The 17,461-nt window shown below is 34.2% G+C and overlaps 1 protein-coding gene across 1 annotated transcript; it reads right to left on the reverse strand.

Annotated features, from left to right (window-relative positions):
• Positions 1 to 1,749: 1,749 nt before the first annotated feature.
• Positions 1,750 to 17,380, reverse strand: LOC137387089 (MOB kinase activator 3B-like). Its single transcript, XM_068073386.1, has 7 exons — positions 17,288 to 17,380; positions 13,613 to 13,763; positions 13,093 to 13,186; positions 10,587 to 10,720; positions 9,938 to 10,053; positions 5,678 to 5,764; positions 1,750 to 2,349 (listed from the first exon to the last, which is right to left on the reverse strand). The coding sequence occupies exons 1-7, from the start codon at positions 17,324 to 17,326 to the stop codon at positions 2,320 to 2,322; spliced, it is 651 nt and encodes a 216-aa protein (XP_067929487.1). The 5' UTR covers positions 17,327 to 17,380; the 3' UTR covers positions 1,750 to 2,319.
• Positions 17,381 to 17,461: the final 81 nt, after the last annotated feature.

Below are 17,461 nucleotides of genomic sequence, written 5' to 3' on the forward strand. Positions count from 1 at the left end.
GTTATCATTAGTCCTTTTTTACTTTGTCCTATTGAACTACGATGTTGGAGTAATTTAAGGGTCACCATAACGAGTATATATATTTATACACAGCCTCTACTGTACTATATATATATATTTATACACAGCCTCTACTGTACTAATATATATATTTATACACAGCCTCTACTGTACTATATATATATATATATTTATACACAGCCTCTACTGTACTAATATATATATTTATACACAGCCTCTACTGTACTAATATTATTAAATTAGGAAAGTATAAGCATAATTATCAAAAACTTATCTACATGTATATATATAAATCTAAGTGTTGGTTTGTTGGTCTGTCATATATACAATTATAGCACTAAAATATGCACATTTGCAGTACTTGCTAACGTTAGAAACGAAAAATCCTCTGTGCACTGGAAATTACCTAAATAACACTGGCTTTGCAGACAGGCATGCGAACCACTACACCATGCGGCTGTACTATGGAATAATTGTGCATATACTTATCAAACCTGCCAGTATTTAACACTGCCAGTGCACAGGACTGCCAGTGTACTAAAAAAATACCTATCCAGACTTCCCCAAAATGCTATAATTATATGTATATATACTTATATAGCATACACTTAATTAAACTTGTAGCCCACAAAGAAATAAACAAACACCTTCATTTAAAAGTTTCTTGTAAATTCACGGTAAATCTTGTATATAATGAATAAAAATAAATTTTTTGTGCAAAAACATTTTTTATTACCTCTGCAATGCCGGACAGCCTTCTAGATAACATATAAATAACGCAAATGTTAAAAGCGGTGAAAGTTAATACTATGTAACTAAGTTATGTACATGTAGTCACCTGCAGTTACTGTCTGTCATGTTATAATTGTTACGTTTAAGCTGTGTGTCGACTAGCTGAGAGTATCCTTGGTAAAATGTGAGAACACGGAATTCGACTGGGCATCATTATTCTGGAAAAGCAAGCATATTCCCCAAAATGCTCCTCCAGACAACTAATTCCACAACAAGAGGGCTAGTCAGCTTCAATAACATTTACTGGTATTTTACAACTGATAAATTATTCATTGGCGCAGGTACATGAGTACATCTGCTTTAACAATTTGGTTTGCGTGTCGAATCCAAATCCTAAATCAGATTTTTTCAATTCAAAATAAATCGAGTAAAAAATATACGTTACATTTGTTCAAATCAATTGAAGGTTAATTCATATCACTATGAATGAGATTGCTTTTGAATATTAAATCATCATTGTTGTGAGTCGATCTCTGACAAAAGTGCGCAACATATTTAATTAGATAAATGCGAATGCGAGAGAAGACAAGCACTTACTTCACTAAATAGATGCCCTCCACCTGTCAATGATTGTTTTTAACCAGTAGTCAGACCTTGCGCTTTACCAAATTGCATTCTTCCTCTTTACAAAATCAGTTGTGTGTGACCGCCATGATAGGAATAATAGAAATATACCTTTTACTTGAGAGTAGACCTACTCGAAGTAGCCCTCCAAAATGACGAATGCCAAATTAGTGTGCATGGTATCCAGTTTTTTCAGTTAGACTAACCATTCAGATACCTCTTGCAACGGCATTTCACTTAACTGATAACGGAGACACATTTTCAGCGGTTGTAACTTCATACCTGCTGCCACAATATGAGCAACAAGTTCACATTAACTTTGACCGCTGCTACTAGCTGCTGTACAGTTAGTTTCGGAGATAAATTGACACGTGACTTTCAATACATTTATTGGAAGAAAATGAATTGGCTGACAAAGAGATGGTATAATATCTGATGCGAGTTAAATACAGAATGACACGACACAAAAGCTAGTTCCAAGGAAGAGCTCATGCTCAGCGATGTCTCAATTAGTTTAGCTTTCATTAGTGATGTCAGCGTGCCTTCCGCAAGGTCGTGTCATAATAAATAACGATACTTCGTAAGGAAAATGGCGCAAGAGTTTAGTTACTCCTAAAGGTAATAAATGAACAGATAATCCAAACGCAAGCACAATGAAAATACAAAAAGTATATAGTCTACTAATAAAAACCTGCCAAAAAGATTTGCTATAAAATCGGTGACTAAGTATAATAAGATGTAATAGTGCTAGATCCATTAGTCAACCGAGCTGAAGAAACAAGTCAGGCCAAACAGCGTCAATCTGGTAAAAATTCATAGAAGACGAGAATGAGTAAAGACGTACAAGAGACCAAAAATTTGTATACTTATGAAGTAATCGGCGATCAATTATGCTTGCTGGCTGCTTTGAGATAAAATGGTTCGCAGGCGATTGGCCGGATATCAGCGACAAAGCCTCTCTGTCATGTCCTTCTACAATGACAGAGGCAATGAATGAGGACAAAAAATGAAAGCTAGGTCATTGACCTTCCCCCCAACCTGCATCTAATTGATTAATAGAACGCCTATTAAAGATAGCGGCAAACCACACTCTAAGACCCAACTTAAATATCACAGAAATGTTGAATAGATAATGCGACTACATACATAAGATATTCCTTTGAATATGTGATATTCATAGCTAGTTATCCTAAACAAATTCCTTCCTATCCTGTTGAGACAGCTAACAAAGTTTAACTGGCACTTCAGCACATTTCTCCATCTCATGGATATGAGCCACTGATATATTTGAGTCCCTGGTATGTTTGAGTCCCTTTTTATATTTGAGTCCCAGGTATATTTGGGCGTTGGTATATTTGAGTCCCTGGTATATTCGAGTCTCTGGTATGTTTGAGCCACTGGTATGTTTGAGTCCCTGGTATATTTGAGACTCTGGTATATTTGAGACTCTGGTATATTTGAGGCTCTGGTATATTTGAGGCCCTGGTATATTCGTAGCCCTATTATATTTGGGGCCCTATTATATTCGAGTTCCCGGTATATTTGAGCCACTGGTATATTTGAGGCTCTGGTATATTTGAGGCTCTGATATATTTGAGACTCTGGTATATTTGAGACTCTGGTATATTTGAGTCCCTGGTATATTTGAGACTCTGGTATATTTGAGGCCCTGGCATATTTGAGACTCTGGTATATTTGAGCCACTGGTATATTTGAGACTCTGGTATATTTGAGACTCTGGTATATTTGAGCACTAGTATATTTGAGACTGGTATATTTGAAGCTCTGGTATATTTGAGGCTCTGGTATATTTAAGGCTTTGGTATATTCGAGGCTCTGATATATTTGAGTCCCTGGTATATTTGAGGCTCTGGTATATTTGAATCCCTGGTATATTCGAGGCTCTGGTATATTTAGGAATAGACTCTGCATTCTCTTTCCGTTTGGTTAGACAAAGTACAAGACAAAGACAGTCCAATATTTAATTTTCACCTCTGTATCAGTATCAAGAGGTACCAGTATCGTTGTATTCAATGTTTTGATGGATAGCTTCTAATGAAACAGTAACCTTTTTTATACACACACTTCTATGTACTAATTTTTATTATCAATTCAACATGCTCAGGATTTTTATTTTATTTTATACCAATCGTAACATCGCTACATCATTATTCATTGTAATCATAGCAGAACAAACTTTATTTAGCCATCACTTCCTAATTATTTCACATTTACATTAAAAGACTTTTACAGTTATTTTATTTTTTTTCTCAACTTATTTGATCTGAACACATTTTTCTCATGATATGAAGTGTGAGAATTATAGTTGTTTGTCAAAGTTTAAAGACCTTAACAGTTGTTTTGATTGATCTCTTAATTTATTTAAACTGCACAAAACACTTTTTTCATGATACGAAGTTTGAAAGTTATAGTGTTAACTGTTGTTATATGTTAAATAGAAATAAATTTTCTTTGCAAAGAATCTTTTTATTGCCCGGGCATTTACTTAGTCATCAATAAAACAAAACTTCATACTTTGTGTTTACAGTAGAGACAGGTGAGCTGAGGTACAGCCTCGGGGATACAGGAAACACAAAAGACATACGTACAGATAGTACTAAAAATACAAAGCTAGACTAACCTGGACTATGGGAACTATAAACTTACATAGTGTACATTCATTTTTATATTTGATGATTTTTATATTCCATGTCAAGCCGCTTCAGTCTTTCTTAAAAAAATTTCTATTTCCCTTCTAAACAGTGTGAAGGCATTATCGTTGCAGTCTGGTAAATAGGTAAAGTAAATTTCTCCAGTAAAGCATGCCAACAAATAACAAGGCAATTTATTGCAGCCATAATCATGGGCTGTACAGCTGTCTTGTGAAAAAAATAATTAATTTCCACTCTGAAACGCCTTATTAGAAAGACAGTTATTACTCAACACTTTGATAAATGTTTTGTCTGAAAAAGCCAGATTTTTCCAATGAATACCATCGGTTCCTGGTATAGAAATTGCAATTTTGAAAGTTTCAGTTCAACAACTGATACTAGATAAACTCATAAATCTTAGACATTCCTACAATTAAAGTGCGCAAAAGCTTTGGCGGCCTGGAACAAAATGTGGGAGTAACAGCAGTGACGTTTAATAATTTAATAACTAAACCCTCTATTCAAGCAACCGAGTGCGAAGAGCTAGCTGTTGGATGGTTTTTCTCACCTTGCAATGCAGGCTACCTATCCATTAAGATCTGAATTAGTTAATGAGGTGAAACCAAAACACTTTATTTGTAGCAAACACAGCATTTGCTTCATGTCAGCTTTTCCTATTAGGTCTATTACCAGAGTGAGAGTCTACACAGTATACTGTATGGCTACTTGTAAAGTATCTTACCAGAGTGAGAGTCTACACAGTATACTGTATGGCTACTTGTAAAGTCTCTTACCAGAGTGAGAGTCTATACAGTATACTGTATGGTTACTTGTAAGGTCTCTTACCTGAGTGAGAGTCTACACAGTATACTGTTTGGCTACTACTAAAGTCTCTTACCAGAGTGAGAGTCTATACAGTATACTGTATGGTTACTTGCAAGGTCTCTTATCAGAGTGAGACCCTACACAGTATACTGTATGGCTACTTGTAAAGTCTTTTACCAGAGTGAGAGTCTACACAGTAAACTGTATGGCTACTACTAAAGTCTCTTATCAGAGTGAAACTCTACACAGTATATTGTATAACTACTTGTAAGGTCTCTTACCAGAGTGAGAGTCTACACAGTATACTGTATGGCTACTAGTAAAGTATATGACCAGAGTGAGAGTCTATACAGTATGCTGTATGGTTACTTGTAAAGTATCTTACCAGAGTGAGAGTCTACACAGTATACTGTATGGCTACTTGTAAAGTATCTTACCAGAATGAGAGTCTATACAGTATGCTGTATGGTTACTTGTAAAGTATCTTACCAGAGTGAGAGTCTACACAGTATACTGTATGGCTACTTGTAAAGTATCTTACCAGAATGAGAGTCTATACAGTATACTGTATGGTTACTTGTAAGGTCTCTTATCAGAGTGAGAGTCTATACAGTATACTGTATGGTTACTTGTAAGGTCTCTTATCAGAGTGAGAGTCTACACAGTATACTGTATGGCTAGTTGTAAAGTGTCTTGCCAGAGTGAGAGTCTACATAGTATACTGTATGGCTACTTGTAAGGTCTCTTACCAAAGTGAGACCCTACAAAGTATACCGCGTGGCTACTTGTAAAAGGGAAGTAAGGACTTATATAGCTGCACTCACCAAAGGCTCCAGCTCTTTCCTATCTACCAAATTGAACTCGGTCACAAAATAATAGTAGTGCTTGTAACATGTGTTCACATGGGCTTCCTAAAAACACAATAATCCCTTTATAGTTTGACTGCTGAGTTTAAAAAGATCATAAGAGGATATGACAACAAAGTACATAAGATGATGGGGCAACTAAGTACCCACAAAGGAACTGTATAATATTTATATTTGTAGAATGTAGCCCAATAAAGTTTTGTTGAAAGTGCTAATACCAATATTGTGTGAGTCCACTGATCCATCGTATTACAAACAATGGACAGCGTAACAGAGTGAATCGGCTGCAATAAAATAGCCTAACACCTTTTAACACAATAATGATATAACAACAAAGTAATGCTCTACAATTAACAACCCAACCAGAACAATAAATATTTCATACATGAATATAATTAGTTTATGGTTTAAATATAGTATCTTTAACAGTGCTGTAAACATATTTCCAAAGCCGTGAACAGTGTTACTATACTTCGCTATTCATACCCAATTCATATCAGTATAATTGTTACAGGACCTGTTGTTACCTCACATCCACCACTATTAATTACAAAGTCAGTACCTAGGCCAGCCAACCCTAACCACTAAAGCATCTGTTTCTTTCCCATTTTACTATTCTGAAGTAACTTTATGGTTCTTTGTGGGCACTGTGTATTGTTTCATGCCAGTATAGTGAATCAGTGTTCAAGCATCAAAATGAAGTCTCATCATATAATAAGTTTTTATATTAGCATGCTCAGAATTTTATTTACTTGGTAGTCATGGCCATTATCGCTCGTTTTGAAAGCCACAAATAGCTGGCTCTGAGTGAATAATTGAGATGCACATATGGGTATATATACATATAAGTATATAGATATACATATAAGTATGTATACCCATAGTTGCCTGTTTATTATAAGAATCGCCAGATTTCGGAACCTATTTGATAAAAAAATATACTTTAATGTGCAGTTTAACATAAAAAAGTTTTTATTTTTATAATCTCCACATTTTACTCTATCATAAACTGTACAATATAATAAATCTTAAGTTGAAAAAGAAATTTAAATATATGTTTTGTTGGTCGTTGAGGTCGCAATGATAATGCCTCCGAAAGTATTCAATTTATCGTTGTTGTTCTCGGTATATAGATAAAATATGAATTCCAAAATGTTCTCAAATCAAAGTGAAACAACTTTTGTTACAGTTTAAATACAATTCACAAGCATTTTAATCTCCAAGCACCAGTTTTATTGCTATTAACATCTGCAAGACAGCAGCATGCTGGTCATTATAATTGTAAGTAGTAGGCTCGCTTCTGAAAATTATACAATTATCTCACTATTTTATTGAGACAAACTTTTAGTAAAACAGGAAATTTGACATTTTTAGCAATTTTTACAATAACAACTGGTCTCGAAACACCGACGGTGCAAAATAATTTACATCATGAACATGACACTCATATTCAACTATGATTATCGCGCCAGCAGCAATAATTTAAAATTATCCGTGTCTCCATCTTCAACACTGAAAACAAGAGTTATATGTTTCATTGGCAGAATAAAATATACAGGAAATTGTAAAGCGATCTTTGTGAATTGCTCCCTATTGCTTTCAATAACATGCATTGGCTTTACGCCTTTTCAGATACAGTAATACTGATGAGGGTATGTATGAGCAGGATGATCATCACATTCATTCCATTTTAGTGTAAATATAACATTTTCGTTAGTGATTTGCGATGTGAACAAATACCAACACAGATAGTAAACTTTCATTTAAAATAAAGTTTTTATATAATGTACTGTTTACTATGCAATTGCCTTATACAAATAATTAAGTTAATGTTCTTTTGAAATACTCTTATGGCTTGTTATTATCTTGCTAAATAATAATAGATTATAAAGAATAAGATAGTAAATAATGATAAAGTAAACATTAAAAAAACACTAATTATTTTCATTTTTAACAACATGAATATAAATATTATATAATTTCTAAACTTTTTTGTTCACAGGAAATGGAATAATATTTTTAAATGTAATATCTAAACAAGATTTAATATTTATTTTTAATACATATAGTATTACATTGTATTCATTGTTTACTAAACTTTAATTTAGTATTAACATTTATTATCTAAATAATAATAATTATATTATTTATAAATATAATATAATGATATTAATAACAGTTATATTATCATTAATATAAATAGTACAACACCGCATTAAAGTATCACTTAGGCACAGATTACAACTGCTGTTAGTAAATATCTATTGCTCATATTCTATAAAACATTCATTATTAGTATTTCAAATGTTAGTTATTAACAATTTAACCAGTCACAAAAAGAGTTACTAATTTCCAGTAAATAGAAGAAACAAAAAATATGTTTTAAATATCATTCAATAAATATAGATAGCTTTATTGACTCCAGCATCTGTATATTAATGCAATTTTGTTTGAATTAAATCTCTTTTAATTTAATAATGTATTTTGTGTTAATTTCTATACATCAACTAAACAATAATATTCTACATGTAGATCGGTTTAGGAATAAAACAGTACAACAGTAAAGCAGGCTACCTGGTATAATATGCTACTCGTGCAACTAACATGCCATTTCAACCAGGCATTTAACTCTTCCACTACCGAGCCAAATTCGCTATTCTGACCGAATTAATTCAAATGGATTTTCAAAAACCTTGAGAATCAATGCAGATATTGTTTTAGTGTTAAATGCATCTTATTCAGAACAAAATTCTCTACAAGATAAGTATAAAACGGTTTAATGAATCCCACGCTCGCAAAATTTCTGAGACTTCCTTTGCATTGAACAAACGCGACGAATTTCTTTTTGCCATGATGATAGCGATCCGATTTTCCCGTTTTGAAAAAATAAGAAAAAATGGCATTGCTTGAGTTGCATGTGATCGACAACAAGGTTGTTTTGTTGGAGACAAAACTTGATTGGTCTAGATAATACGTAGGCTTCATGATGAAAAGAAAAGTGAAAACCTATTGATTAGCCGATTCATCGGCTTACGGTCTGTACTGCTACTACCGAGATTGCCGATTTTTCGGCGCACGGTAGCAGAAGAGTTAAGCAAAGTGCCACCTAAATTGAAAGGTAAAAGTTAGCAAAAGCTTCACAAAGAATAGGAAGAACAACAGTCAGTGGTGCCCTAACTATTATTACAATATGACTGAGAAGAGACAAGTTAAGAGAGAGGTGAAGTAGGTAAAACACCAGAACAGTGTACTGTAATCCTGCAAGTTAGTAAACAGAGTGTCACATCATGCTGTACTACTGAGTTTATTAGTGTCTTATGACTATCATGTCCTTTTGTCGCATGTACTTGCATCCCGGTGAGGCGCCAAAAAATCGTCCATATGTCATGGACTAATAAGCCGATTTAAAAAGTTTTAGATAGATAAAACATTGCATTATGACACACTAAAATTTGAGAAAGTTTAAAAAACTGAAAGTGCACGAAACTCTACGCAAGCTTCTCATAGTAAACAAATCTTAGGCCCATGAAAAATGATCAGTAGCAGGTACTAGAGTACTTGACACAAGACCAGTATTTAGTTTTTAGAATCAAGTATTTACTCTGCTATATTAAGGCTTTAACAAATTGCCATAAAATTACATAAATCCTAGAAAAACGGTGAAAATATTTTGTCTGAAACCATTCTTAACCATATGGACAAAGAACATTAACACATTTCTCCCGACCAGAGATCTTTGCTCAAATTTGTAAAATTTCATTATATTAATTCAGTTTTTACAAGTTAGTTTTTATACTTTTTCATCATGCATTCCTTATTTATTTTATTATTTCTATCATATGTTATTGTCATTTCATCGCTATTTCTATATCACTGAAATATTTAGCCAACACTTTCTTGCATACTCTTTTTCAATAGCCCATACATAATTTGTACACAAACGCATGCCGAAAATTTCATAATTTTGATAATTTCTCTAGAACGGCATAAAAGATGATTGTTCCTGCCCCTTAGTAAACCTGACTAAATATGAATATAAATAACTCTATTGAAGATTGATGTTAGAGGCCAGAAGAAAACAAGAAGTCTATTGAGAAGCAAAACACATAAGTGAACAGTGGTGAAGGAACTACATGTAGGTAGCCAGACACTGTGTAAGGTATAACACAGTACTAAAGCTAGTGAACTTCAGAATTCCAGACAATGAGCGCTACTCACCGCACCGATGGATACAAGAGTATCAAAATGGTGAATGTAGACGTGGACAAACACTCTGAACAGTCTCGTGAGAATTTTCTTCGCAGTTGGCAGGAAGGTCTTGGGAAAGGGTACCTCTACATAAAAATTCCTGCGATGTGTTATACTGCTAAGAAGCCGACAGGCAACAATGCACAATGCATGCACCATGAAATGCCTTCAACCAATGAGATTCCAAGAGATGATATAATTTACAATCTCTAAATGTGATAAAATACAATGGAAACTATTTAACATCACATAAACATTTAGTTCCTTTAAACATTAAAAAGCTTTAAATTTAACTTGGTATAAAAATCGAGCAGCAGAGCATACAATAACGCTAAGACACAGCAAAACTATACGCTTAAAGATCATAGGCGATCATTAAAATATGATGTTCTGTTTGCTAAAAACATGACACATGATTGGGGCAAGTTTTAAAGACCAAATACATGAACAGGCTTTAACAAATTTGCTAGGAATCGATATACATTATACTACAATCCAATCGCAACACAAACCGATGACAGATATGAAAGTTTAGGTGACAACATTTGAAGAAAACTGGCTGACGTATGCAGTAGAAGCAAAACCAGAACATCTGTCAAAACAACCATAAAATACTCACCAATGCTGACAGGAAATATATCCTCGTTGTTGATTTGCGCATCAACCCAGTCCATGAGTAGACTCGTATATTTTTGAGCAGGAAGTGCTGTTGGTTTTTTGTAATCAACGCCGTCGCACCATTGATATTCATACCTGTAGCCATACAGATACTCAAAGGTCTCTCATAGCATTAGCAGGCACCATAAACCTGATGTACGTGTACACATAATTTATGGCCAAGGTATACAATAGACTCACAATCATTTTAGTCATATCCCAAAGAATGCGTCATACAAACCCAAGCACAAGGTCATCACAAAATCTCACATTCAGCGTTACTTCATAGAGAGATGCTTGCTAATCGAGTTTCTACCGAACTATACTCATTTGGAATTATCTTCTTCCTGTTTAGTTTTTAATGGACACAGTAACCTGCGGAGATCATTGGCAAACAACTGCATTAGAAGCATAAAAAGATAGCGGCTGATTGGCCTTTATCTTTGCACTGCTATATTTTATCAGCAGATGTTTGAATTATCGTTGATTCATGCTCCCTCCTTTCCGACTTGGGCTGATGTTTTAAGAAAACGGGGGTACAAGGGTACGTGTGATACATTATAATCATGTATCACACTTTTGGTTAAAAGAATTTTAATTTTTAACCAAAAAGCAGCTACCCATTTCACTTTAAAAACTTTTCTATTGTTTTTGTGAAGCCAAAACATGAAAGAAAATTTTAGATAGAAAATTGAAAAAATTGGTAGCAGCAGACTACCATTTAAAACAAAGAATAAATATGAAAATAATTTATTGTTCAACTACAACAGTTAAAACAGTACCGCTGCTCATCCTTGACCTCCTAAATAAACTAAGATCGTTGATTTACACTGCACACGGTTACAGCACACAAGACTAAAATAAAAATAACCTAGGTAAAGCACAGCATAAGTATTGTAGCTCAAAATGGCGGCTTACATTGCGAAGACGATATAATGGCCCAGAGCACAGGTAAAATCTAATAGCAGATAATAGAGTAGTGCACACATAACTGTTTTCAGTAAAATATTTTTCACTGTAGATACAAAAAAAATGAAAAAATTATTTCTGACTGAGAAAACACAATGTCACTCTGGAAGCCATTTTGGATCAGACTTACTAAATAAATCGAATAAGAAATTCATGGGTTTATTGTCATGAAGACGATAGGAATAACCAATGAGCTCTTCAAAGCTCTTAAAAATCATTTTTTTTCAGTAGGCTTTCAATGAGTTTGACGTGTAACAAGCTGCAATCACTGATTACCGAAGATGAAAACTTGAATTAGTTAACAAAAGCAATTCTATTCCTCGTGATTACACATCTTGTTAAAGCAAATCTACCCTTTTGTAGCTACATCCATAAGGTATTGAGAAAAAGAATTCAGCTTTTGTAACCGAGGTTCATCTGACTTGAATCAAACTAAAAATACTTTTGTCTTAGAGGTTTTTTAATGGGAAACAATGACACCAACAAAGATGCATAGCCATCTAACTAACCATAGATGCATCCTTAAACTAACCATAGATGCATTCGTAAACTAACCATAGATGCATTCGTAAACTAACCATAGATGCATCCTTAAACTAACCATAGATGCATCCTTAAACTAATCATAGATGCATTCGTAAACTAACCATAGATGCATCCTTAAACTAACCATAGATGCATCCTTAAACTAACCATAGATGCATTCATAAACTAACCATAGATGCATCCTTAAACTAACCATAGATGCATCCTTAAACTAATCATAGATGCATTCATAAACTAACCATAGATGCATTCGTAAACTAACCATAGATGCATCCTTAAACTAACCATAGATGCATCCTTAAACTAATCATAGATGTATTCGTAAACTAACCATAGATGCATCCTTAAACTAACCATAGATGCATCCTTAAACTAACCATCGATGCATCCTTAAACTAACCATAGAATGCATGGCCCCTGATGAAACTGCCAAATTATGTGTTCCTACTAGACAGTACACAGATCAAGTTTTCACTTGAATTATACAGTCAACATATGTGACAGGTCGTATCATTTTCAATCAATACAAAATGAAGCATTTCCTATGATGCGCAATGGTGCGATGCAAAATGGGCTTCCAAAGTGAAACTTGTCCATGTGGCCTAGACTTTTGTCAAGCCAAGCAATTCCCAACATTCATGAAAATGCAATGTTTGTAGCGTGCGGTTGCCATGACTTTCCTAAACGTCAACAAATAATACTGTTCAATATTCAATCCATCATCTTTGAAAACAAAATTTTTCAGTTTGTCGTGTTGACCATATCGACCAACAGCACTTTCGATAAAAACCTGTATCTCAGGTTAAATTGCATCGATTTCAATTCCGTAATCAGTTTTGAAAAGCTGAGAAATTTCTCTATTACATATGACTAAAACAATTTTGTGGTCCAATTTCGTTTGTATTGAAAATAATATGACCTGTTACATATTCTATATGGCTAAACCTACTTACTTAGGCCCACCAGACATCTTGGGACACGTCTCCTTTGTACAATACTCACAGACTGTGCCATAGATGAGGTTTATTCTATTGAAGAACTCCACAACTGTATGACAACGGAAGGAGGCAATTATGAGTAGGCTAGTTCCAACACTTCAACTAAGCCATATTGACTAACTAAGACTTGATACGGCCTGATATCAGCAAACAAGCCTTTCTTTGTAATGATAAAGAGTCACCATTGGATGACTCCTCTACCGATTGAAACTTTTTGGCACGAAGCCACAATGACTAGCGTCTACTTCCTTGAATAATACCAACACTTCTTTTCATAAAAGCAATGAAAAGCTTACCACAAGTTTTAATGGAAGTAGCACTCGCCAGCTCCAACAAATCAGTAGCTTTAAAAAATCAACTATATCTTCGACAAATAGTACATAAATGTGTATTAACGAAGAAAGAATATGTCTTATAGTTCATACACCACGAAAATTTCCCAAGCGTAAAGAGTAAAAGAATTTCAGCTGCGTACCGTGAACTGCAATCCAGTCCTGCAGATCATGATCCGGAGGTTTCTTGACGACACTCCTAAGGTCAATTCCCGATTGTAGAGAAGCATTGGCTTGTTTATGTAGATTATATTTTGTTGTTCCTTGTTCAAACTTTTTGGGCTTGCGAAACGTCTGGCAATAGAGCAAAGGCTTTATTATGATGCTTAGCAAAATTAAAACCATTTACTAAGACAGTCATACCTCGACATACGAGAAATTTGAGATATGAGCAAAATTTGGAGCAAGTTTTTGCTTTGAGATACGAGACAAATTTGAGATGCGAGCATACGAGATAGTTTTCGATTTGGCCGTTTATTAGGACACCGAGTACGAAAATAGCATCGCTCAGTCTTTTTCCTTGGATCAGTTTGGAAAAGTTTTAGAAAATCTAGCTAAAACTGAAAGTGAAGCGAAATGAGCCCAAATATAATAAAAAAATTGAAATCCAAGACAAAAATTTGAATTAAGTTTAGTGTAGGATTAAAGAATTGTTTAGTAAGTCTGTGTTTAGTAAGTCTGTGTTTAGTAAGTCTGTGTTTAGTAAGTCTGTGTTTAGTAAGTCTGTGTTTAGTAAGTCTGTGTTTAGTAAGTCTGTGTTTAGTAAGTCTGTGTTTAGTAAGTCTGTGTTTAGTAAGTCTGTGTTTAGTAAGTCTGTGTTTAGTAAGTCTGTGTTTAGTAAGTCTGTGTTTAGTAAGCTAAATTTATTTACAGGTTGACTTGCAACAAATTCACGTTACAGTTATTTGGTATCAAAAGATTTACCATGTCTTACTCTGATGTGCTATAGGTGCAAAATATGTGGGAATGTGATTACAAGCTCTTAAAAGCTAAAAACAAACTGTTAATCGCCGCCATCACGAAACGTGATCAATTGAATTGAATGAATTTAAAGTGAATTGAAAGGCCAATAAAAGGCTCAATATAAAACTTCTCGTAGCACTAGTTTATGACAAGCACTTCGGGTTTTACCGAAGAGCCAATATCAAATATAGATGATCGCTACATTACAGTTTTGTTTCGGGTTGGTCAAATCGTCTAGTCGTAATCTGATCATGTGACCCATACTTCTTGCCAAACAGCGTGAATAATTTCTGCAACATTTTCGACTATCACAGGTGACCAACAGGCTCCTCATGTTTATCAGAGGATGATATGCACTCCTTCGAGCTAAAATTAAAAAATTAAACGAATTTTCAAGGTAGGTTTTAAGATATCAGTGCTAAAAGTGATAGCATTATAATGATGACGAAATAGACGCGCAAGGACAATAGACATAGTTTTATTGAATGCGTGAAGCATATTTGTGAAAATATTTTGATGAATGAGGTTGCATGAAATTGTAAACAGAAGCCATTTTGTTCAATTAAGTCCCATTTGAGCCGTTTAGAAAGAGATTCTAATCTACGTCAGTTTCGTGATGGCAGCGATTAACTGTTCGTGTTTGAGCTTTTAAGAGCTTGTAATCACATTTCCACATATTTTGCACCTACAACACAGCGGAGTAAGACATGGCGAATCTTTTGATACAAAATAACTGTAATGTGATTTTTGTTGCAAGTCAACCTTTAAGTTAAATTTAAAGTTTATGTTACATAGCATTACATAAGTTACATAAGTTTATGTTACATAGCATTGCATAAGTGTAGTGCACCAAACGTGTTGCTGTCAAGTCTTTCTCACCTCATACCGCCGTTAGCCACTACATCTGCTTCAAATGTAAGAACTCTATACAGTACTATACATAGTAATGTTACAGTCTAATGCAAATCATAACTACAGAATAGGTATTTCTTACTTTTGAGCACAGCTGGTGAATTAGAACCATGAAAAGCACGTCTTTCCATCGTAATATGTATTACTTTTATGTGCTTTTCTCAAAGTACGGGAACAGATAAATTTGTATTCAGTCATTTTATACAAGAAATGTAGCTATGAAATACGAGAAAACTGGCATACAAGCTCTGTCCCGGAACGTAATAAGCTCGTATGTTGAAGTATGACTGTACCAAAACCAAGGCTTATTTTGTCAAGTTATTGATCAACCGATGTGAAAACTCTCACTGACAGGCGCAATAAGGTGGTCAATCTGAGTTACAGTATGATCACATGGTCAATCTGATCACAGTATGTCGATCTGTCTATTACACAGGTCGACATACTGTGAACACATTTATGTATCAAAGTGTGTCAGAGTTTAAATTAGCACCTCCACAGTTAAAAGATTTTCCCTGACATCCACTATTAAAATATTGAAATGCATCAGTGTAAGCGTAAATATCCACATGTTAAGAAATAATCTAGAGTTTAGACTTCCGTGAAATATTCTAAACCCATAGTCTCCTACAAATAACTAATCAGAACTGGACTATCAAGCTCATATTACACCTACTATGAACTACGGAAACACATTGCTAATGTCTGCACACATGACTAGGAAACGGGTTCATTTCGAATATGTAAATTCTTAAAAGATAAAATGAGGGAAATGATTGTGAATGATTCTTTGCAGGGTTATTGTCTATTTTGATTTACTCGCATATTAATCATGAAAATATATGACGACAACAGCAGTGTTAATTAACAAACTTCTACATCATGGTCACTAGTCCTGATTATTGGAGCAGGCCTACAACTAATGGTAAGCTATATGGATAACGGATTACGATGTTATAAGGCAGTGCTTCAACATGCTTTACAAAAGTTTAAAAAGCAATAAAATAAGTTTGCAATGAACACTATATTTATGAATTCAAAACTGCACTGTTGTCACAATGCAATGTATAATGCTCATACGAGAGAACATGAGGCAGTGCGCCAGCAACCATCAATGAAGTTTATTGCCAGCATCCCACATATTGGTAAGACTCTTTGCTAATTTATAATAGTAGGAACTCTTTTTACTAAATTAGTCTATATGGCAAAAAAATAAAAGCATTAGCTTGAATAAACATTTATCACAATCTATTGCTAAGAGAATATTAAGAATATTGAAGAACGTCTGATTCACATGAATTAATCTGTTAACAGCTTCAATTTCCATTGTATCAATGAGTATTGTTGCTCCTCCAACAAAAACCATCAAGTTCACATTAGCTTCATCCCATCATTTGAAGAAAGAACTGATAGCTTAAATGTTAAAATGGCAGTTTATATATATTGAAATGGTGCCAGCAGGAGGCAATTGATTTGCTTAACACTCTTAGGACAGCCTTGAGTCATTGAATCTTTTGTATTACAATCATTACAAGATTTAAATCACATGTTTTTACAAAATCTAAAGCTTGATATAATACAACTACCGCTCAACTGTTGAAAGCTTTTGGTTAAATGTGCAGTATCCAGTATTCATGCAGTACCAGCTTCGACATTGATAATGGAACTGACAACAGAAACTCAAAAATACAATAAAAACAATGAAAAGTGTTTAAAATGGTCCAATCTGTAGTTGTTACTAACAACAAAACTCCAAACATGTCAGCTTTGGAATCATTCGAACAGCGACTGAGACCAATTAGCTGTAGCTCCATCTACTTATGAGGTTCCTTGAGTGTACCCTACCCATGAAAAGAATACGAAACTTTAATCCTTTAAAATAACACAGCATAAAAGTAATAGTAATTAGTTTACGTTAAAGATGTTACGACACATATAATTACCTTATCTCTAGAGAAAAAGGAGCTGAAACTGCTCGCCATCTTTTCAGCTTTATGTTACTAGTCTAAATTTGGCAACGCAAGGTCATGTCTTCCACAACTAGTTTCTATATAGTATTTGTGTGCATGCACATATTGGACTCTTCGGCAAATTATTGAACTCTTTGTTATAAAAGG

Source organism: Watersipora subatra, chromosome 2 (assembly GCF_963576615.1).
Source record: "Watersipora subatra chromosome 2, tzWatSuba1.1, whole genome shotgun sequence".
In the NCBI taxonomy this organism is placed as follows: domain Eukaryota; kingdom Metazoa; phylum Bryozoa; class Gymnolaemata; order Cheilostomatida; family Watersiporidae; genus Watersipora; species Watersipora subatra.

Excerpts from the sequence above, each read along its gene's own strand:
- LOC137387089 (XM_068073386.1), bottom strand. The coding sequence starts at position 17,326 with ATGGCGAGCAGTTTCAGCTCCTTTTTCTCTAGAGATAAG. Across the intron at positions 10,721-13,092 it reads AAGATGTCTGGTGGGCCTAA|GTATGAATATCAATGGTGCG; the intron begins GTAAGTAGGTTT and ends GTATGGCTACAG. Across the intron at positions 10,054-10,586 it reads TATATTTCCTGTCAGCATTG|AGGTACCCTTTCCCAAGACC; the intron begins GTGAGTATTTTA and ends ATTTTTATGTAG.